Source organism: Neophocaena asiaeorientalis, unplaced genomic scaffold (genome assembly GCF_003031525.2).
Source record: "Neophocaena asiaeorientalis asiaeorientalis breed wild unplaced genomic scaffold, Neophocaena_asiaeorientalis_V1.1 scaffold245, whole genome shotgun sequence".
NCBI lineage: Eukaryota > Metazoa > Chordata > Mammalia > Artiodactyla > Phocoenidae > Neophocaena > Neophocaena asiaeorientalis.
In genome coordinates, this window is record NW_020173953.1 from 3,235,488 (window position 1) to 3,260,042 (window position 24,555).

Here is a 24,555-nt window from a genome sequence, read left to right on the forward strand (position 1 = left end):
TTAAAATCATACAATATTTTTTAACAGGGCTTCTTAAAATCCTCTTGCCTTGAAATCTCCAAAAATGAAAGTGCAGTGGTGAAATGACTGAGACAGGAATCAGGTATATGAAGTAGTGGGCCAGTCTTCTGCTGTTTCTCAGTTCACTCTGTGAAGATAGTAAACCCATTCCAAGTTTAAGCCCCACTGAATGTGCCTATATCTTGGACACACATATATATGTAACACATTTTCTTTATCTATTTATCCATCACTTGTCTCTTAGGTTGATTCTACACCTGGGCTATTGTAAATAATGCTGCAGTGAACATGGGAGTGCAAATGTCATTTTTTTTTTTTATCCTGTTGTACAGCTTGTGGGATCTCAGTTCCCTGACTAAAGGTTGAACCCGGGGCCCAGCAGTGAAAGCCTAGAATCCTAACCACTAGCCCACCAGGGAACTCCCCGCAAATATCTTTTAGAGTTAGTGTTTTTATAACATTTTTGATAATACATTTCCCTAACTGGATTTGTTTACTGTTTTTCCAAACAAAAAATATTTGTTGAATTAATGAAAAAATAAATTCTGCATGACACACAACTTGTAATAATTCTCTAAGTTGAATTATGGACTCAAATGGCTTTCAGGTTTTAAAGGAATATTTAACTCAAAGGAATAATTAATCCTACTGTTAAATCTTGTTTTTTCCTTTAGCAAATGTTATTCCATCTTTATTTTTTATTCTGAAAAAGAAAATAGTTGGCAAAAACTATCTTTTTTCCTCAGTGAGTCATTTTGAAGTCAAATGATCACAAACAAATCTAACAAGTTTAAGAATCCCATGAATGATTAAGTAAATTTGCTAGATTGTCTGTGATGAGGGCTAATTTATGTTCTTATTTCCAATGAAATAGCTATGCTCACATGAGATAAAATCCAATAGATTTTACAAATTTTTAAAAAAGCTCAATAATGAAATATACCATAATTTATTTGTGTATTTTCAAAGAAAATAATATTATTTAAATATATAATTAAGAACAAAAATTATGAAACAATGCTGTGAAATATATGAACCAAATATTTTTTATTGATTTTTTCTGGGTTAAGAAATAAAACAATTGTAATATCCTTTGGATACTAATTATCTTTGAAAACTGAAAAATGTTTATTTCTTTTGAGTTTTTTTGGGTTTTTTTTGTTGTTGTTGTTGTTAATTCAGTGGACTCAAAGACTTACACAATTCTTTGTTAATCTTTTTGGGAGCTTTCTACAAGAAGACAATCAGTTGATTGTGAAGCTCAGATCCTCTGTTGATGTGCTAAATGATGAAAATATATTCTTCCACTGGCCAAATTGTAGCTTTTATTAGGGAGCTAAGGGCACTTCTACCATGAATTCAAAATGTGTTTCTTAGACATAATTAATTAAATCATAAAATAGGATGTAATAAAATATGATAATGTATTTCACTAAGAGTATCATGCACACTAGATTGTTTCTCAGTCTAATGACGTTGACGGCTATTTTTATTTTTAGATCTATAAGGCATGTCCATAGACTGTGGAACTATTACCTCATTAAGTGTGCAAAATGGAGCCACACAACTCTATCTCACCTGCTCTGTACACTGAGAATCTACAGCACCCAGACTGAATTGATTGAAAGGATAGGTGATAACTAATGCCTGAGCAAATTTCTCTTTATGTAGGTTAAGTATGTATCTTTCAAATGAAGACTTTGATCTTGTATAAATATAGGTATACATGTATAAATATAATAGATATACATATAGATATAGGTGAAATCTAGATAAAGCTAACAGTGAAATTGAGTTTTATTTTTTATATGTTCTATAAGAATAAAATGTTATAAAAATGGTAATTCTATCTAAGAAGGTGAATCTCCTTTCACATCCCCCATAAATTCAGCTAAGTTCATGGAAGCTGAGCAAAGCTTTCAAGTTACTCCATTTGCTTGTATGAATGGGGAAAATACACTGAAGAAGGCAGCTGCATTCTGGCACCTAGATTCAGAAGATCTTGGCCTTGGTCCTGATGCTATCACTAGAGCTAATATATAATTCTATAGAAGTCAATTACTTTTCTGAGATTTTTTTAAGCTGAGAAATGCGGTACAAAGCACTGCTGACATTTAATGTTTGTGTATGATACTGCTATCTGACTGAATCAAATATATTTGACCAGTTTAAACAAAATATCCCCTCATAGATACAGAGAATAGATTGGTGGCTGCCAGAAGTGAGGGGGTTGGGAGTGGGCAAAATGGGTGAAGGAGGTCAAAAGCTGCAAACTTTTAGTTACAAACTAAGTAAATCATGGTGATGTAATGTACAGCATCGTCACTATAGTTAATAATACAATATTGCATATTTGAAAGTTACTAAGAGAGTAATGTTAAAAGTTCTTATCACAGGAAAAAAATGAAACTGTGTGTGGTGATGGATGTTAACTAGAATTATTGTGGTGTATACAAATATCATATACAAATACTGAATCATTATGTTGTATACCTGAAACTGATAGAATGTTATATGTCAAGTATACCTCAATAAAAAAATCTTAATTTTATATTATTACCTGAATATATCATTTGATTTTAGGAAAAAATTGGTATTTGCTTACATATTTTTCTTATTTCACCAATGAAATGTCCCCTCTTGTCCATTTTTATAAGGGGAAATTCAGATTTAACTGAAATTCAGATTTATAGGAAAGCTCTTTGGATATAGCTGTGCTTGTTATCAGCTTAAGCTAAAAAATAAATTAGTTCACGATTATGTCTTGCTGGTTTTTTTTCCCTTCTTAGGTTGAAAAAATGGCCAAAATAATGATGGTAGTAAAGAATACCATGTCAAGTCATGAAGATTCAATAAGAATATAGGAAAGCTAACAGAAAAGTCTTAGTTAAAATATTTTGAGTTAAATGACCTCATATGAAAAACATTACCCTAATTCATTATTTACTTATAGATCAGCTGCTTGATGAAAATATCAAAGAAAATAATGTGTAGAAGACTATGATACACAGGGTGGATTATACTAAATATAAAAAATTTGGAAAGGTGGTTTACTTTCATAGCCTAGTGATGGTTTGATCTATTACCATGTATTTGCATTTACAATAAAAAGCCAAATAGATTTTGAATAAATGGAAGGATTCATTATGCATTTGGACTGAATTGAGAAATGTGAGTTAAGTTAAATAAAACACATGTATTTGATAAATAAATATATAGATATGTTAAATCGACATTGCTTTTTGTTGTTGACTTAAATCTGAATACTATCTAAACAAAAGCAAGAGATGTAAAAATATTAAATCACTAACAGTTTTGAAAAAATCTTTTCATATTAGTCTAGAATTAGTCTTTACATCAGTCTTTCTATCTGTATGAATATTTATGAGGTATATGGAAAAAAAAATGATTCTAAGCCAAGGAGATACCATCCCTTACTGACAATTGAGTAGAATGGAACCATCATCACTTCCATATAATTGAGTTTCATGAACAAGACAAAAAACATATTTTGTTTTCAAATTTAATGTTTTACTGAAAGGTAAACAGATAATCCAGTTAGCTTTAAAAAAAAATATTAGAGGAGTCTAGGATTATGATGGAGGTATAGGAGTGTATTGAAAAATTGTCCAAAATTCTGAGAAGCTAGATACTTCTGTGCAGATAACTCCAGTATGATCTTTGTGGTCCAATTTTTGAGATCAGATTTGGAAAGCCCCCTGTAATTTCAGATATAGGGCTCCTAGGGTAGGATTTCTGTGGAAGCTAGAAAATCCATATCTATCTTCCACAGAATGATGGGTAGTGATGGCAGCCATATCCAAAACTTCCATAACCAGAGCCATATCCATAGCCTCTGAAGCCACAGCCATAGCCCAGTCTGCGGAAGCTGCCACATCCACAACCGTAGCCATAGCCCAGACCACCAAAGCCTCCATAACCATAGCCGAGGCTTCCGTAATAGTTGCTGTAATGGCTCTTGGTGTCGGGGTGGTTAGTTTGGTTTGCTATTCAAAGCAAGAACCTGAGTATGAATGTCAGCATGTGTAGAAGGATGCTTATATACCCTGGTCAGAGCATGTGATAAATCATGTGTATACCCTCCTTTTATGTCATGTTTACATTATATATATACTTGGAATAACTCATTAATTCTTTGTCCCCTGACACAGGGAGAAGGCCTCACACTCATTAAAAGTTATTGTCTCTTAAAAGTTATTGCATCAATTTATTAAATCATCACTTGGCACACTTTAAATATACACAATTATATTTGTCAATTATACCTCAAGAAAGCAGGTGAAAAAAGTTATTGAACCACTTTATAAGAAAGAATGCTGTATCTTCAAAGTCTAGACATATCAGACCCCAAATACTATTCTTCATAGCCAGGCATACCAATCAGGTTTGATGGTGTTGTAGTTTTCAATTAAATATTTCATCATCTCTGGTTTTCTTTAGATACTTTACTTAAGAAAATTAAACCAAAGAAATTGGTCAAAGTTCTGTAATCGATAATATCCTTTTAAAGCATATTTTCCTCTGTCCCAAAACTGAATATTTATTTATTTCAGAAATAAGAAAACAGAAACATTTGAGAGCTGGAAAGAACCAGTTTGACTGTTGTGAACACTAGTAAGGAACTTTAGAAAAATAAATCTACTTTTTATTTAGTTTTAGAACATTGACCATCATAACTGACATACTTTTTACTTTTCATGCTACTTTAAAAAATAAAAAAAATTTTTTGCTTTTTATGTTGATGAGCCAATAATGATATATAATTATTAATTAAAATCCATAGTTTACTCTTCATTCTTTGTGTTGTACCCTTCTATGGGCTTTGACAGCCATGGGATAAAATTGTTCAGAAACTGATGGCAAATCACAGTAATCAAAAATTTATTTCAAAAGTAACTTTAAAAGCATATTAAAAGTTATCTTCTCAAATCCTGACCCTATTCTCTGGCATGTCATCTATCCAAGTTGCCTCCAAAGTGTACATATTCCTCCCTGTCTTTACATTCACCATTTCCTCCTGTTTATTCATCCACATATCTATCTTATACAATATTCTTTTTTTAATTAATAAACTTTATTTGAAGAAGAGTTTTAAGTTTTCAGATTAATTGAGCAGGAAATACAGAATTCCTATATGTCACCCCCTATACACACACATACACACTAATATTAATACATTAATAATTAAAATCTGTAGTTTAGATTAGTGTTCACTCTGTGTTGTACTGTTCTGTGGGTTCTGACAAATGCATAATGTCATTAACCTCTATTACAGTACCATACAGAATAGTTTCACTGCCCTAAAAATCCCCTTTGCCCCCTCTATTCTTCCCTCCCTCCTTCCAAACTCCTGCAAATACTAATCTTCTGACTGTCTCCATAGTTTTTTCTTTTCCAGAATGTCATAGTGGAATCATACAGTATTTTGCCTTTTCACACTGACTTCTTTCACTTAGCAATATGCCTTTATGATTCCTCCTTATCCTTCTGTGGCTTGATAGCTCATTTCTTTTTATCCCTGAATAATATTCCATTGTCTGGATGTACCACAGTTCATTTATCCATTCACCTTTTGAAGAACATCTTGATTACTTCCAAGTTTTGGCAGATAGGAATAAAACTTCTATAAACGTCTCTGTTCAGGTTTTTGTGTGGACATAAATTTTCAAGCCGTTTGGGTAAATACCAGGGAAAATGATTACTGAATCTTTTCAATAAGGCCATTTTTAGCTTTGTGAAAAACTGTCAGACTGTCTTCCAAAGTTGCTGTACCATTTTTCATTCCCATCAGCAATGAATGATAGTTTCTGTTGCTCCACAATCAAGCCAGCATCAATTGTTTTTAGTACTTTAAATTTTAGCCATTCTAACATATACATTACTATCTCTTTTTACATATCATCTAGCCTCTGCCTTCCAATTAGCCATTAGGCTATGGTGGCTAGGTAAAATTGTGATGTACATAAAATTTCTCTCTGGCACCCATCAATTTTCACTCAGTCTATAGTTACTTAGTTAATCTCTTCCTTTTCCTTCTTCTTCTATCTTTACTTTTATGAAAACAGTTTTCCCTTTTATTCCCTTTGTTTTTTCTGTGCTTTATTTATTTATTTTTTTGGTCCCCTTATTCTCAGGAAACACCATATTAATCTCACTAAGATATTAAATGTTTGTTAAGGTTTCGGATGTTAAAAAAAATAATACAAATCCAAGGGCTCTATCAAATTCAATAAGATACCATTAACATTGGAAATGTCTTCAGCATCTCCAAATTGTAGATGTTATGTTAAAAGATAAGGGGTGGAAAAAGACAATTGAGAACAAAAGTCCCTCAGCTGACTCTAAGAAGTTAGTCACTTATAGCTGAAGCTTATTCCAAACCTGGTTAAATTTATCTAGTTTTGCATTTAACATTTGGCTCTAGTCCTTAAGTTCGTGTGAACTTTATATAACCTCAAATGTATTGTTCAGGTTCTTTTAGTCTTTTAAGTAATTTTCAAATTATGCATTCTCCCAACTGGATTTATTTACCTCTCTTAATAGCTACCATGTAATAAGAACACAACAAATATATGTTGAAAGGGTGAATGAATTCTAAGGTCTTTAAAATTAAGCATCACACTTCTGACAGGCATGGGTAACTCTGTGATGGCATCTAAACAATAAAGATTTAAAGGAGGAATAAGCTCAAATGGCTTTCTGAATTTAGAGGAACATATAACCATCATTTCATTTGCACTGGGTTTTTTTTTAAAGCATAATAATGAATTATATATAAATTTCAGTGTAAAATTTGATGAATTCTTATAAATAGGCATACACTACCAATACTAAGCATGCCCTAATGCCTAAAGTGTCTCTACTGCTCCTTGTTTTTTTTTGTCCTCACTCTCTAGAGATAACCATCCTTCTAGATTTTGACAGCAGTTTTTTTAGATCTTATCAATAGTTTTCCAAAATGATTTTCAGGTTTACAGTCCCACCAACAATGTAAGAGAGCTCCACTTGCTCTAAATCTTTGAGAACACTTGCTATTTTCAGACTATTTAATTTTGATCATTCTTGTGGGAAAGTAGTAGTAGCTGAGCATTGTTTTAATTTGGCTTTTACCTGATGAGTAATAACACTAGGGACCATTATATACATTTATTGATAAGCTAGATAACCTTTTAGAAGTGGCTGTTCAATTATTTTGTTCATTTTTAATTGAGTTTGTAATATTTTAGTATTGATTTGTAGAGTACTTGGGTAAAAGTATTTTGTCAAATCTGTTTTAAAAGTATTTTCTCTCTGTATGTGGCTTGTTTTTGCACTTTAAAGTGATGTCTATGTATGAACAGAATTTCTTAATAGAATGAGTCCAGTTTATTAATTTTTTAATTTTATGTTTAATGCTTTTTTGTCTTAAAAAACTCTTGACTACCTCACCTCTTATTTTTTAATTCCTTTGTCTTCTCTCTTCAGAACTTGTTCCATTTTTTATTGTTCATCCTACATTAAAAGAGTTGTTAATTTCAATATTTCATTCTCATTGTCAACAGGAAGCCATAAAATCAGAAATAACTCAAACAGGTTTAATGATGTCACACGCTGACCATTTAATTCTGCCATATCTTCCCTCAGTTGTGGTGCTGATGATCCTGTGATGCATCTTCTCCGGACCAGTAACAGCTTTTCCCTAAAAGAAGATTTTGGAGCTCTTCTGTTAATTCCAACACAAATCAATATAATGTACTAGTAAGAGGTATAATAATAAAGCTGCATTATACTAAGAATGCTAAGCAGTTTCTCCAAATAGTTATACTGACTATAGTTTTTCTTTAGCTACATAAGTTCTTTCTTTAGACTATGATTCTATTGTCCAGTTAGGGGGTAAAGTATTTTCATATGAAATTATGTTTTATTCAGTCAAACTGAAGATTATCATCCTCCAATGGTGACACTGAAATATATCTACCATGACCTATTTACTATGAAGCTACGATTCCTCTCCTGAGTTGACTAAAAGGATATGATCTGGCTGAGTAAATCCATCCATATGTGCAGTAAACAAGTCTAAGCTTTTCAAATGCATTATAATAATTTTTTAAAAGTAGAGTTGGCTTTAACACTATTTACTAGAACCTATTTTTACAAAGAAGTTCAATTAGAAATTGATAGTTTGGAGGAGGAGCTTCAAGATGGTGGAAGAGTAAGATGTGGAGATCACCTGCCTCCCCACAGATACACCAGAAATACATCTACCTGTGGAACAACTCTTACAGAACACCTACTGAACGCAGGCAGAAGACCTCAGACTTCCCAAAAGGCAAGAAACTCCCCACATACCTGGGTAGGGCAAAAGAAAAAAGAATAAACAGAGACAAAAGAATAGGGACGGGACCTGCACCTCGGGGAGGGAGCCGTGAAGAAGGAAAGGTTTCCACACACTAGGAAGCCCCTTTGCGGGCAAAGACTACAGGTGGCAGAGGGGGAAAGCTTCGGAGCCGTGAAGGAAAACAGAGCAACAGGGGTGCAGAGGGCAAAGTGGAGAGATTTCTGCACAGAGGATGGGTACCGACCAACACCCACCAGCCCGAGAGGCTTGTCTGCTCACCTGCCGGGGCGGGAGGGGGCTGGGAGTTGAGGCTTGGGCTTTGGAGGTTGGATCCCAGGGAGAGGACTGGCGGTGTGAACACAGCCTGAAAGGGTTAGTGTGCCACAGCTAGCCAGCAGGGAGTCCAGGAAAAGGTCTGGAACTGCCGAAGAGGTAAGAGACGTTTACTTCCCTCTTTGTTTCGGTGCATGAGGAGAGGGGATTAAGAGCGCTGCTTAAAGGAGCTCCAGATAAGGGCACGAGCCGCGGCTAACAGCACGGACCACAGAGACGGGCATGAGACACTAAGGCTGCTGCTGCATCCACCAAGAAGCCTGTGTGCGAGCACAGGTCACTGTCCACACCTCCCTTCCAGGGAGCCTGTGCAGCCCGCCACTGCCAGGGTCCCGGGATCCAGAGACAACTTCCCCAGTAGAACACACAGTGCGCCTCAGGCTGGTGCAACGTCACGCTGGCCTCTGCCGCCACAGGCTCACCCGGCATCAGTACCCCTCCCTCCCCCAGGCTTGAGTGAGCCAGAGACCCTGAATCAGCTGCTCCTTTAACCCCGTCCTGTCTGAGAGAAGAACAGACGCCCTCAGGCGACCTACATGCAGAGACGAGGGCCAAATCCAAAGCTGTATCCCAGGAGCTGTGGGAACAAAGAAGAGAAAGGGAAACTCTCCCAGCAGCCTCAGGAGCAGCGGATTAAATCTCCACAATCAACCTAATATGCCCTGCATCTGTGGAATACCTGAATACACAATGAAACATCCCAAATTGAGGAGGTGGACTTTGGGCGCAACGATATATAATTTTTCTTCCTTTTACTCTTTTTGTGAGTGTGTATGTGTATGCTTCGTTGTGTGATTTTGTCTGTATAGCTTTGCTTTTAACATTTGTCATAGGGTTCTGTCTGTCCGTTTTTTTGTTTTTTATTACTTACAAAATATTTTTTCTTAAAAATGATTTTTTATTTTAATAACTTATTTTATCTTCTTCTTTCTTTCTTTTTTCCTCCGTTTTTTTTTGTTTGTTTGTTTGTTTTGTTTTGTTTTGTTCTTGTGTGTGTGTGATATGTGGGCCTCTCACTGTTGTGGCCTCTCCTGTTGCGGAGCACAGGCTCCGGACACACAGGTTCAGTGGCCATGGCTCACATATCAAGTATCATTTCTGACTGCAATGTTATGAGACTAGATATCAATTACAGTAAAAAAAAAATATGTAAGAAATACAAACACATGGAGGCTAAACAACACACTACTTAATAACAAAGAGATAACTGAAGAATACTTAGAAAAAATACTTAGAAACAAATGGCAATGAAAACAAAACAACCCAAAACCTATGGGATGTGGCAAAAGCAGTTCTAAGAAGGAAGTTTACAGCAATACAATCCTACCTTAAGAAACAAGATATGGAGAGGGGAAGTGTAAGCTGGGACAAAGTGAGAGAGTGTCAAGGACATATATACACTACCAAATGTAAAATAGATAGCTAGTGGTAAGCAGACGCATAGCACAGGGAGATCAGCTCCATGTTTTGTGACCACCTAGAGGGGTGGGATAGGGAGGGTGGGAGGGAGAGAGATGCAAGAGGCAAGAGGTATGGGGACATGTATATGTATAACTGACTCACTTTTTTGTAAAGCAGAAACTAACACACCATTGTAAAACAATTATTTTCCAATAAAGATGTTTAAAAAAAAAAGAATTTGGTAGTTCAAGATTCTGTGTCGGAATATTTGCAAATCAAAATAAATAGAGGTGGTCCATCAGCTGTGATAATTTATCTCTTCAAAGACACATGGCCAGAACTTTCAAGATGTTTTATTTGATAGCACTTAAAAGGGAAGTGCTCAAGGAATGGGATAGGAAGCATGGTGAAGCAGACTGTCTAGTATTCAGTAAAACTGGTTCTCATCTTAGGCTGTCCTGCTCATGCCATTTTTGATCATTAGCAATTCATTTTACTTTTTGGAGGTACTTTCCCATCTAAGATCCTGTTTTGTTAAGTTTTACAGTGCCCCAGCCAGCTTCACAATTCTGTCATTATATTATTGCCTTGGTTTTATTGAATTTAATAACTCAAACAAAAGATATTCACTTTTGTTTCACTACCTAAATATATAACATTTTTTTGGTAAAATGCTGACATTTTGTTATGTGTTTTTCATGGTCAAATATTTATTTGAAGTACTAAGAAGAAGTGACCCACTTTTTGAAGGCCAACATTTTAAGACACTTGGCTAGAATGTATAAAGCTTCAGATCAGCCATAACCTCAATACAGGTTAAAAAAAAAAAGAACCTATATGCACTACCAAATGTAAAATATGTCCTGACCAAATGTCATTCCCAAGGAATGACAGTGATTTTTAAGTTTCCCTGATGAACTGCAAAATATTTCAATGTGCTGATAATACTGAAGAACAATGTCATGTCACACCATGGCAGACCATGAGGAAAACATGATAGAGATTCACAAAAAGAAGTTCATTTTTCAGTGTATATTTAGAGAGGTTTTATTCTATCATCATGTTTTCTTATCACTGAAAGAGCTAAATAAATATCAATTTTGAACAAAACAGAACAACATTTATTCTTCATGTTAGCTTCACTTTAAATGTGAAAATATATAAAGTTGATATTTCAGTGCTGGTTTTAAATACCAATGTTATCTAAATAAAAGCATTGAATAAGATCTGGTTTAGTATTCAGAGAAAAAGATCTTTATTTCAACTGAGGTATGGTTTATGTGTATCTATCTAGCCATATGGGTGAGTGTAAGATCTCCTATTACCTTAGCTCTTCATGGAGTAGTTTATTTTTTTCATTGTCAATTAGGTGCAATTACAAATAATCACATTGATATTGTGAATTAAATAAAAAAATAACAGCCATGTATGCTGTCTTAACTTAGGAAAATTTATTGTAAAAGGATTAGATAAATCCCACAGTTAAGAAAGCATGAATAAGAGACAACAAGAAACATGAAGGAGACAATTATGAAATGATAAATATTCCTAAAATCTTAGACACTAAATACTTTTGATCTTGGCTTGGTCCTGGGTGATCTTGTTTGGTATAGTTATTTTAGTCAGACTTAGATAATTCTTTTATGGCCTCAAATATTGGCCTCCTGGGGTAGGATTTCAACAGAAGCTAGAAAATCCATATCATCCATAGAAGAATGGGTAGCGATGGCAGCCATATCCAAAGCTTCCATAACCAGAGTCATAGCCATAGCCTCTGAAGCCATAGACATAGCCCAGTCTACAGAAGCTGCCACATCCACAACCATAGCCATACCCCAGTCCACCAAAGCCACTATAGCCATAGCTCAGGCTATGGCTATAGTATTTGCTGTAGTAGATCATGGTGTCAGGGGTGGTGAGGTTTGTTTGCTGTTCAAGACAAGATCCTAAGTGTGGATCTCAACATGTGTAGAGGGAAGCTTATATACCCTGGTTAGAGCATGTGATAAATCATGTGTCATTCTACATATTACCTGTATAGTCTTCCTGTGTGTCATTCTGCATATTACCTGTAATGTTATAACTCATTATCTTCTGTCTCCTGACACAGAGAGAGGTCCTCATTCTCATTAAAATATTTCAGGTTACTTAGCTTCTTATTTAAGATGTTCTTGAGCCTGTTGATTTGATTTTATGGTAAGAAATGTCTGACTCTTCAAAATTTGTGCATTCCAAACTCTAAGCTGAATTGTTTATTATCAGGTATACTACACCATTTACATTTGATGGCATTTTCTTTATAATTAAACATTTCCTCTGTTCTGTCATCTCCTGAATGAATAATTCCATCTCCAACTAAATTCACAGATATTTGTTCAATTTATAGGCATTAAATCTATATTTTTTAGAAAGCAAACTTATGGGGTGAGGACTGAAGAAAGTGCCTCTATTTAGAATATATGAAAATATTTTAAATATTTTTTAAAAAGCCATATGTTGATTTTTAATATTTAACTCATAATAACCTTTATAATTTTTGGCTTTACACACCATCTTCAGAACCTTTTGGTTGCAAAACATGGAACAATTAATTTCAGAAATTGAGGGCACAAAATCCAGCTTTTAGCTGGCTTATCGGAGTAGCAGTTCAATTTTCATTTCAAATCCTAAAACCTTCCTCCGTAATTGGTTCTATTCAAAGTCCTACTAAAATTGCAGATTGCATCTGCGTCTATGTTTTTGCACAAGCCAGCTTATTTCTCCCTTTCTTTACCCTTCTTCAGTTATCCATATATGATCTCTATTTTCATTCTCACTTTAGCTCTCATTCTTCTTCCCTTCCTCTCAATACTCACAAGGTACAACAAGGTAAATTTTTAAAGTTGACAATATTTCCCCCTACCCCAGTCTTCCACTTGCTATTCCAATAAATGTCTTTCTTTCCACCTCTTCTTTATATTTACCATAATATCTTTCCATTTGTTTATATGTGTGTCCTGTACCCATTCATCTTCAGGCGATTTCTTACCACTCACTACTAATCTGTTAATTTTTCATTAAGGTCTTATCTTTTTAAACATACAACAAACTCCTAGGTCCTCCTGAATGTTAAAATAGTATCTTAATATTGAAAATATCTTCAAATTTTTGAAAATGAGAACACAATGTCGAAATAACACAGAACCAAGAAACAAGAAATATATGTGAGGACTTTCGTCTTGGACTTCATGGAGTCCCTCTGCTAATTTCACTGAGTTATCAATGAGGTCCAAGGTTGACCCTACACTGGATTAATCTCCATGTAGCACCTGACTCTTGACTTGACTGGACTTCATGGAGTTCCTCTGCTAATTTCACTGAGTTAGTCAATGAGGTCCAAGGTTGACCCTACACTGGATTAATCTCCATGTAGCACCTGACTCTTGACTTGGGTCAGTAAAAAGTTATTTAATTTACACGGTCTTGAACATGTAGTTGAAGATTTCCAAGTGTTTTATCAAAGATTAATTTCTTCAAATGGATGTTTTCAATTCTAAACAAGAGAGTAGGGAATTAAGAATTGTTTATAGAACTAATAAATAAAGTATAAGTAAATTACATTTACTATCATGGCTACCACAATCTGTGCAACTCTCTGACTGCACCTTAGCAAGCTACCTTTTGAAGCCACAATATGACTCAGTATGCCATAATCCATTTGCCATGTGCATTTTATCCAAATACTGTTTCATGACTTCTCATTCTGAACTAGAAAGAGTTGATAAGCTCAATTTTCATTCTCAATCAGTCCTTTTGAAGACATAGAATCACAACTAATTCAGACTGAGTTACTTTTGTAAGATTTCCAAGTGTTTTATCAAAGACTAATTTCTTCAAATGGATGTTTTCAATTCTAAACAAGAGAGTAGGGAATTAAGAATTGTTTATAGAACTAATAAATAAAGTATAAGTAAATTACATTTACTATCATGGCTACCACAATCTGTGCAACTCTCTGACTGCACCTTAGCAAGCTACCTTTTGAAGCCACAATATGACTCAGTATGCCATAATCCATTTGCCATGTGCATTTTATCCAAATACTGTTTCATGACTTCTCATTCTGAACTAGAAAGAGTTGATAAGCTCAATTTTCATTCTCAATCAGTCCTTTTGAAGACATAGAATCACAACTAATTCAGACTGAGTTAAGGATATCACATTTTGCCCATACAACTCAGCCATATTGTGTGAGAGTGATTAATGGAGAGTCTTGTTTGTTTGCAATAAAAAAGATGCATCATCCTGAGATAGAACACTAAACAAAACATAAATGGAAAACTTCAACAAATAAAAACAAAATAGTTTCAAGGAATAAAATGTGAGAGTTTTGCCCAAAACCAATTCGATTCATGATCATTGGCAATAAAATATCAACACTAAAATATTATAGACTCTATAGAACAAAGGATGCATCATCCTGAGATAGAACACTAAACAAAACGTAAATGGAAAACTTCAACAAATAAAAATCAAAATAGTTTCAAGGAATAAAATCTGAGAGTTTTGCCCAAAACCAATTCGATTCATGATCATTGGCAATAAAATATCAACACTAAAATATTATAGACTCTATAGAACAAATATTTGCCTTGTTTTTTTCCTAAGTGAAAAAAATGATCAAAATGAAAGTATCTATTGGAAAATGAGCGATATATATTTCTTTAGAGAAATATTGCTTTTATCCTTCATTGTTAGACCCTAAATAGACTGAATGATGATTTTTTTTCCCTTCATTTCACTTTTAGGAAGTTTCCTTTGAAATGTATGTTAAACAATTCTATGATAATGGATGGCAAAGAAGAAAATGTGTTTTCTTTTGAGGTAAGTAATTGTCTTTACTTATATGTAATGGAAACTTTTGTTATACATTCCATAGTTTTCCTTAAAATTCAGACACAAATCAATAAAGTATGCAAATGTAGGTTACAAAAATATTATATTATACTAGGAGTGCCACACATGCATATTTCTCATTCTAATTTTTTTTATAATTATTTTTCTTTGCAACTTTGCAACAGCTTCCTCAGGCTGTGAAGTCTATGACCTATGTGAGAATAGAATAGTTTCAAATGAAATTTGGTTATATGGGTCAAAGTTCCTTTAATGGAATGACCAAAATTTAACTAGCATAACCTCTCCTATGAAAGCATAACATATGATTGGACAAGTGACCAGAACTGGCCGAGTTTTTTTTTTTCTATCTTCATATAGTTTAAACAAATTTAAATCTAATAAAAAGTCATGATCTTGAGAATTGAGCTTTAAAATTATTCATTCTTCATTTGCCTCGAAGCAAAACTAAATTAGAAATTGAGAAGTAGGAGATTACATACAATAAAATAAAATTGTAACAATAAAAATGTAAAAGGAAACACAATAAGAGGTAGTTAATCTAAGAGGAAATTAATCCCCATAAATTTAGCTATAAAATTATAGCTGTTCATGAAAACATGATGAGAACTTTCCAGATGGTATTCAAATTTTTAAAATATACAATGAAAAAGAATCAGCATGATGGAGCAGAACACCAGAACTCAGGCGAACTGTTTTCTGATCTTGGTTCTGACACTTGGGTTTGTGACTCTAGGCAAGCCATTTAACCATTTGCAGTTTCCCTAGTTGCACTATAGGGGGCAGCACTATACAATATTAATGCTAGGTCCAGTTCCTATTTCTGTTGTCCTTATTAGATTTCACCAACTTAAACAACAACAATAAACTTCACTGTACATGAATTATTCATATTATTCATATTACCTGAACATGCCATTCAAATTTGAAACAATATATTTATATTGTATCATTTATATACCCAATTATGTGAAACACCAGCAATAAAATGTTTGCTTTTTGGTGTGTGTTAATTGGTTGAAATTCCACTTAAAAAGAAACAACTCTTTTGATGATTCTCATTAAGTAAAGCTGCAGAATAATATAGTTATTGGTTATAACTAGGTGTTTGCATTCATTTACAGTTGCAGAAGAATTTAATGTCATGATGGTGATGATGATAGTGAAAAAGAATATCGTTGCATGCCACAGAAAAACAGTAACAATAAAAATCTAAACCAATTTATATTTTTAATACTACATATATTTTAATTAACTAGCTTGTAACACTTTTAGTAAGTTTATAAAATAACTCTTTTCATGAGAATACCAAGTGAAATAACAGCAAATAGAGAAAGATGATATATATAATCAAGAAATTTATTTAACAAATATTTTTCTTTCCTAGAAGTTTGGAGTCTACCACTGTTCTTTAATTACCATAAAAGGACAGATTTTGAAAGAAGGGATGGATTATTTACATATTTTGGACTGCATTGATAAATAAAATTGCATCAAATGTAAAACATATAAATCATTTTTATTTGTTACCATAGATATGTTACTCAAAATTGTTAAAGTTGAATTTTTTATTGTTGTTGAAATAAACTCTAAGTATTATCTGATTAAAATCAAGGAAATAAAAATTCAAGAAAGTATATTAAAATATTCCTTCAATGTTGACTAATATTTATACTGAGTTATATGTATATATAATTGAGAATAAATGAATTAAACCAAAGCTATATTTGCTGTTTCAAATTAAGAGACTTTATTAAGGAGATTGAGGAGACCTGATGTAATTATAAACGTACTAAAAGTCTTCGGCACTAATTATATTGAACAAATGGACCGAGCATAATCTTGATTGGCCCATGATTGAAATCAGATTAAGCAAGTCTACTTATGGAGCCAGATATTAGATTCATAAAGAAGAATTTTAATACAAGCTAGAGAATCCATATGCTCCACAGAAAAATGGGTAGTGATGGCAGCCATATCTGAAGCTTCCATAACCAGAGTCATATCCATAGACTCTGAAGCCATAGCCCAGTCTGTGGAAGCTGCCACATCCACAACCATATCCATAGCCATAGCCCAGGCCTCTGTAGTAGTTGCAGTAGTAGCTCATGGTGTCAGGGGCTGAAGTCTTGGTTTGCTATTGAAAGTGTGTTTCCTGTGTATGGATCTCAACACCTGCGCTGAAGTTCTTATACCCTAAGTTACAGGTGTAGTAAATCATTCAGAACTACCTCATTTTCATTCCTCAGAAGAAATTTTATGAAACTAATGTTATTGGCTACTTGTTTTGTTTAACATGTACGGAGTCATCGTCCATCATAGTAAAACTTTTAAATTAACTCTTTAGTTCAATTAGGATTCCTCTGATTAAATTGTGTCTATAATAAGAATTATTATTTTCAACTTCAAGACTGTTCTAACATAAGGACTGACATAACCTCCACCTCATTTAGGCTTTTGAGAATCTCTCCAGTCCAGTTTAGTGGCTGACAACACCGTGAAGATGACTCTCCTTTGCTGTGAAGGCTCTCTGTCTTTATTTTTCCATAATAATGACTAACTCTTATCATTTGAGGTAATCAAGGCACTAATTATACTCCTAAATCCATGTCTCATTTGAAATTAAAATCACTTAGATGTCAAATATCTAAAAATACTGATATACAAACAAGTTCTACTTGATTGTGTGCAGTTTGAAGCCAACTTAGAACCAATCTTGTTTAAAGTGTCCAGCATAGACCTATTTCTTAATTTTTAATGGACAATATTTAAAACCTTGATGCCTCCTTAAAGAAGGCATTTCCAAACCTGAGAAGAGATAGAAAGAAGAGAGAGAAAACAAAGCAAATAAATGTTCCTTTTCCCCTATATTTAAGCCTAGTCAAAACCGACAGTGCCCCAGTTAAATAAATGTTGACAATCCTTTGCAATAATAACCTCAAAAAACTCAAGAGGGCATTCTGGAAATTTAGGACTGGTTTCTGGAATCCAGGATTATGATAACATGCTGAAAATAAGTAAATGGCTCTATTGATCTTGTGCAGAAACTGGGAAGAGAAACAGAGTAGTAGACAATGTGAGCCTACAATAGTGATTTCTTTCAGAGATTAATTATGGATATCTTTAATATTACAGATCTTTTAAAAAATTTGGACACATTTTAAAAAATTCATCACCATCAAAGGATGAGCAAATGAAGGAAATATTTGTTAAGGGTTTACACATAATGTTAATGGGCTATTTGATATTCCACTGCCTGATATCCATGTGATTCATTTTTGAGAACCTGTTACTAAATGACTAGAAACATATTTGAAGTTCTCTGAGGTGAGTTTACCACAGAGCTTCAAGATAATTATGGTGACTTAAAAAGTCACAAAATACTTCATGCCATTGCTTTATTCTACTTTCTCAATTTTGGATTTTATTGAGCTATATCAATATTATGATTATATATATAATGACCAATTGCTCAAAAATGGTTCCACCCAGGACAGGACTAATACAATAGAAAACAAACTAACCTGATTTTCCAAAGGCTTTCTTTTTTTTTAAATTAATTAATTAATTAATTTATTATTGTGTTGATTCTTCATTGTTGCACACGGGCTTTCTCTAGTTGCGGCAAGCAGGGCTACTCTTTGTTGCAGTGTGTGGGCTTCTCATTGCAGTGGCTTCTCTTGTTGCAGAGCATGGGCTCTAGGTGCATGGGCTTCAGTAGTTGTGGCACACGGGCTCAGTAGTTGTGGCTCATGTGCTCTAGAGCACAAGTTCTGTAGTTGTGACTCATGGGCTTAGTTGCTCCATGGCATGTGGGATCTTCCTGGACTAGGGTTCAAACCCAAGTCCCCTGCATTGGCAGGCAGATTCTTAACCACTGTGCCACCAGGGAAGTCATCCAAAGGCTTTCTTAATACCAAATAAGATAAAAATCAAGCACTCTGTACAGATTTCTAAACTGCATACTGCTTGGAAGAAGTTAAAATATTCTTCAAAATAAAAAGTTTCCTAAAACTGAAACAAGAAAAAATAAAGACTTTAAAGATTATATTTCTTAAGAAAATAAATTTGTAGGAAAAAAATAGACTTCTAATAAGAAAACACTAAGCTCATATTGTTTTAATGATGAATGTTAGCAACTATCTAAATAATTCTAATTAGTGCAATAAATAATATTAATTTTACACTAATTATTTTATAAAATAAGTCCAAGTTTAATTATATACAAATTAATAATACAATTATACATGAAAAATTGGAAAATAAAACGTAAAAATATCTTTGAAAAAATAAACTCAATCTACAAATCCAGTATGAAATTATACATTTAAAATTAGAAAATAAAATGCAAAAATATCATTTAAAATATTATCAGAACACATAAAATACTTAGAGATTATTTTAAAGAGAGATGTGCAAGACCTAGTCCTTGATAGTTACAAATTAATGCTGGAATAAGTTAATAAATATATATATGTTTATGTATAATGTTTGTGTATTGACAATAGATTGAATACCTCAAAATTATATATTAAATAAAATCTTAATCAAAAAGCCTGTACAAAATATGTATTTACAAAGTATTCTAAAATGTATAAGGAAATCCTAGGGACCTAGAATATCCAACACAATCTTAAAAAAATTGCCTTAACTGATTTTAAGACATTAAACTAGTATAATCAAGAACGTGTGATATTCAAGTGAGGATACACAAATAAAAGAATGGAAAATATTAAGAAGTCTAGAATTCGACTTTTTCTTCTACAAAGATTCCAGAACAAAAGACTTTTCATTAAATAGTACTGAAACAATGAAATACTCATATGAAAACAGAAAAAATGGCTTAATTTATTCATAGTATACATAAAAATTAATTCAAAATGTATTATAGACCCAAGCATAAGAGCTAAAATTCTAAAGCCTCTAGACGTTTTTGTTTTGTTTTGTTTTAGATGCAGAAAGCACTGACTATAAAATAAAAATTGTGAAATCTACGTCATCAACAGCAATCCACAGCCTGGAAGAAATAAAGTATAAATATAGATAGATATACATATAGATATAAATGATATAGATATAGATTAGACACAGGGAATACAGATACAGATAGAGATCGATATATTCATCAAAAGATCTCCTACAACTCGAATGTCCAAAGATAAAACATCACTAAAAACCTAGGCACACTGAAACAAAGACATACAAACGTCCAATAAGTAAATGAAATGTTTGACATCATCAGCTATCAGAGTTATCAGGAAAATGCAAATTAAAAACCACAATTATATACTCATCCACTAGAAGTGCTAAAATGAAAAAAATAGTTATGTTCTTTTTACTCAATGGACTATGATTTAGATTAATTGTGATTTACAGAAAATTTCCTATCAGGTTAATTTTTAAATGTTTCTAATTTAAATTAAGGTGACTTTCAATTAATTTCCCAATTAAGGTTCTGGTGCAGAGTACCAAAAAGACTCTGTGAACATGCTTTTAAAAGGTGGAAACAGCAAAGATTTGGAAAAAGAAAATCAATCAAAATTTCTAGCTGATGAGCTAGATTGAGTACTCACCCTATAAATAAGTCGTGAGTCAGCTAATTAAAAGACAAATAACAGGGTCTGTGTGATAGGATGGGTAGACTCTTTGATTCAGTGGTTCAGTATAAAGCTCTCACACAGCTCATTGATATCAATTTCCCTTTGGTGATTCAGTATACTATCTGTAGATATAACCAGAGTCTAGGTGGCTAAAGAAATTAAAATCAAGAATGTTTATAACCAGAATCTCAACCCAGGGATTTTAGCACACAAGATCATTGCCATAAATTGCAGTTAACACCAATATAAATTTTTATTAAAAGTTCAAAAAGTCATTGAGGCCATATTTACTGTCTAATAAATACTTCAGTGATGACTGATGACACTACTTAGGACTGGAAGTCTGGATTCTCATTCACAAACAGAATAGAGAAGAAAAAAAGCAAACCAGGAAAGATCAGCAATCTCTCCCTCTCAAACTTAATTTGTGTTATTTGTTTCCACTGACTTAATAATAGGAATAAATGTTGTCTTCAGGAAGGGAAACAGTTGCCTTCATTTCAAATACCATAAAACAAAGGAAACTTATTAAGATAAATGACTAAAGTTAAAACCATACTATAATGCCATCTTAAACACATGTATTGAAAAGTGATTATAGAGGTCTCTCCCAGCGTAAAATACACAAAAGAAATTTCAAATGAAAAATCATTATCTTGAGAGTGCAAGGAGAGATAACTGTTGTGGTAAAATATCCAATATTTATAGAATAAGTCCAAATTGCTATTGAACAGCTGTACATATACAGACAGCTCTTAAATCTTATGCCAACAAGTTGTAAGCTTGCAATTCATCTCGCTTGTATCAATAGAATTGATAGGATGAAACACTTGAAAAGTTTGATTTTGTTGTTGGATCATTCCCCCAAGAATCTTAGGTCCTAAAACTTAGTAGAAACCAGAGGTGTCTTCCATAACAAGCTGGATGGCAGCATTCATATCCACCACCGCCTAGTCTCAAAAGCTGCCACATCCACAGATTAGCAACACCTCTGGCCACAGAAGCCACAGCCCAATCTATTTTATTGGCCATTAATTTTTCATCATAGTAAATGATGCAAATGATTTCTATCTCTTCAATGTTCAAGCCGTCTCTTAGACCTGTTAGTCACTGAAGTTGCAATGCTAATAAAATTATAATTAATTTAGCATGACAAGAGAGCAATTATTTAGTAATATATATGCTTTTTTAACATTTATTTCATTCAAATTTTGTAAACTATCTGATGCTACATTTTACCATTTATTTTCTGCATCATGTTTTAATCTTTTGATAACACAAAAGTATTTCATGGGTGAGAATTTTGATCTTAGCATTTTAGTAGGCAATCAACAAGAACAGCATTTAATATTTACAATTATGTTCTGGTAATAGCAAGAAATAGTATATTTTCATATTCTTCTGTCAATACTACTTCAATTTCTTATATCAAAAAGTAATAACAGTAATTAAAGATTACTTGTAATCCTAATTACAAATAATTATGAGTAATTAAAGATTTCTACCAAAATCTGTCTTTACATTTGTAAGGCTAAATAATTTTATAATTGTATTGTGGTTTCTTGGTTATTAAAGAAAAAGTTAATTTTTATGTATACTTTATTTACACAGAGCTATCCCTTCCTTCCTTCCTTTTTTCTTTTTCCTTCCTCTTCTTTCCATTCTTTCTATTAACTTCATTCTAATTTATATATAGTCATGCAATATTTAAGAACTATATGATATTTTTGGACAATAAATGATGAATAGTACCTAGTTTTTACTGTAGTTATAAAATTCAGTATTATGGAAAATAAATATAAAATGAAATATATGTTTTATAATTCAATATTGTCATAGTTTTGGTAGAATATAAAATCTATTAAATTTAATAAGAGTATTAAATTTAAATATTTAAGAGAGCAGAATGTGGAAACAGCTGGGGTGACCAGTTGTCCTTGTTTTCCTGGGACTGTGCCAGTTTGGGCACTGAAAACCCTCAATACCAAGTAAATTGGGATGGTTGGTCACCCCAGAAGTAATTCATATCTTAAGAAGCTCAAACCAGCAAACCTCCTATAAACATGATTGCATATGTATAAGTTTTTTCAGAAAGAGAAACTAAGAATTTAACAGGTAGAAGAAAAAAGGAAATATAACCTTTTATGCTGAAGGAACTTTAAGTAGCACGCTATAGAACCACAATACTTCATAATTTGTATGTAGAATAAAGTTTAATGATGTTGGAATGAAAAGCGACAGGGGGCGGGGAGGTATTGGTATAACATAAGGTAAAAAAAAGAAAACCTTTATTTCTAAAAACCTTACATGCCCATTAAAGTATTTTTATTTTATCTTTTAGGTCTGATAATATAAAAACTATAGCCCATGGGCTAAATCCTGCCAGTGTTTGTAATTGTAAATAAAGTTTTATCGAACAAGTACACTCTTCATTTGTATATTTTCTGTGACTACTTTCCTATTACAATAACAGAATTGAGTAGCTGTGTTAGAGAATATTTGACCAGAAAACCTAAAATATTTACTGTCTGGCCCTTTACAGAAAAAGTTTGTCACTGACTCCTGCTGTAGATATGCGAAAGCCCACAGAGGTATCCAAGAAGAAGGGATGTGATCAGCCTTACCCAATCTTTGTATTTAAGTAAAGATACTGCCAATACACCAGGAGGTTATCTCCTAATGAGATATTTAAGGAGAATATGGGTTATTTATCCTTTTAATCCTTGAAGTGAGAGTCATCCTAGTAATAACTTATTCCCTCTAAATTACTATTCCATTTTGTAACTTATTCCATACTCCTGTGAAATGAATGAAAGTAAGATCAGAGTTGGTGGAGAATGGGAGAAACATGTCTCTTTGAGATATCACAAGAAATTTAACAAAGTCTGTTTGTTTGTTTAAGCTTAGGGGAAATAGCAGTAGTTTAATAACATACTTCAAGTCTGTAATTTAGAACCAACATGAATGAGGATAACTCATTTGAACAAAGGCAATTTTGAAAGTATCTCAAAACTTTTATCAAAGTTAACTGCTGTAGGAAAAAAGCATGTGAATATTCATACCTAATGTGGGATCCATTTGATCTCCTAAAGGGAAAACAACTGAGTCAACCTGTATAAAACAACCCAATCTTAGAATTAATATATTTAGAAATGGAATATTGCCTGCCATATGATAGGTACAGAGTAAAGGAACAAAGTAGGTATTTAAATAGTTAATCCCACTAGGGGATTGTAAGTAAAGAAAAACGTGTAGGAGACCCCTGTAATTGATGACTACTCAAGAAAACAGGTTTACTTAACCACAAAACAAAGAAAGCTTGCTTAGCAACAAAAACCATGCGACAGAGACACGAGACATGCTCCCAAACAATAAAACAATAGTGGCATGAGACCCACATCCTGCCCAGTAAGCTCAGTAATTTAATGACCCCTAGGACATGCTCTCTGCACACATAAAAAAAATAATAATTTCCATAGTGCCATGACAGTCCTGGCCTGACCATGTAGGGACAAGAAACCCAATCTAGAAGAGGAGCTGATGAAAGCATGATGTCTACTCAAGAGTGAAGAAGAAAATGGTCTTTGCCCCCTTCCCTCTCTTCCTTTGATTATAAAATTGTAGCCCACTAAGTTTTCCGGGGACAGCACCTTCTCGCTCACCCACTTGTAAGACTCACAAGCATCTTATTCTAACAAATCACTTATCTATCATTTTGCCACTCACTGAATTCTTTCTGCACTGAGGCATAAAGGACCAAGCTCCTCGGAGCCTCTGGAAACGACACCTAACCATTTCAATATCAGTAAACAAATGATGTCACAGTCATTAGAGATTGCAGTCACCAGCTGAAGGTGAGCTGGTGCGCCCTGAGGGAACTCAGGATGTGAAAACACAGGATACTGGTCCCAGATATCTGAGGTACATATCAAACGAATGATTTCAGTGAGCCCAGACTCTTGAATCTTT

The 24,555-nt window shown here is 33.4% G+C and overlaps 2 protein-coding genes across 2 annotated transcripts in view; both read right to left on the reverse strand.

Annotated features, from left to right (window-relative positions):
* The window catches only part of LOC112404778 (keratin-associated protein 19-3-like), a 12,283-nt gene extending 5,691 nt beyond the window's left edge, over nt 1-6,592 (reverse strand). The window contains exons 1-2 of the mRNA XM_024752879.1: nt 6,574-6,592; nt 3,813-4,028 (exon numbers count right to left, since the gene is read on the reverse strand). Coding sequence (XP_024608647.1) covers nt 3,813-4,028; nt 6,574-6,592 — 235 coding nt within the window. The remainder of the gene's footprint in view (nt 1-3,812; nt 4,029-6,573) is intronic.
* Nucleotides 6,593-11,794: 5,202 nt separating this feature from the next.
* On the reverse strand, nt 11,795-11,995 carry LOC112404780 (keratin-associated protein 19-3-like). The gene has a single exon (XM_024752882.1). The coding sequence runs from the start codon at nt 11,993-11,995 to the stop codon at nt 11,795-11,797; it is 201 nt and encodes a 66-aa protein (XP_024608650.1).
* Between the last annotated feature and the right edge of the window lie 12,560 nt (nt 11,996-24,555).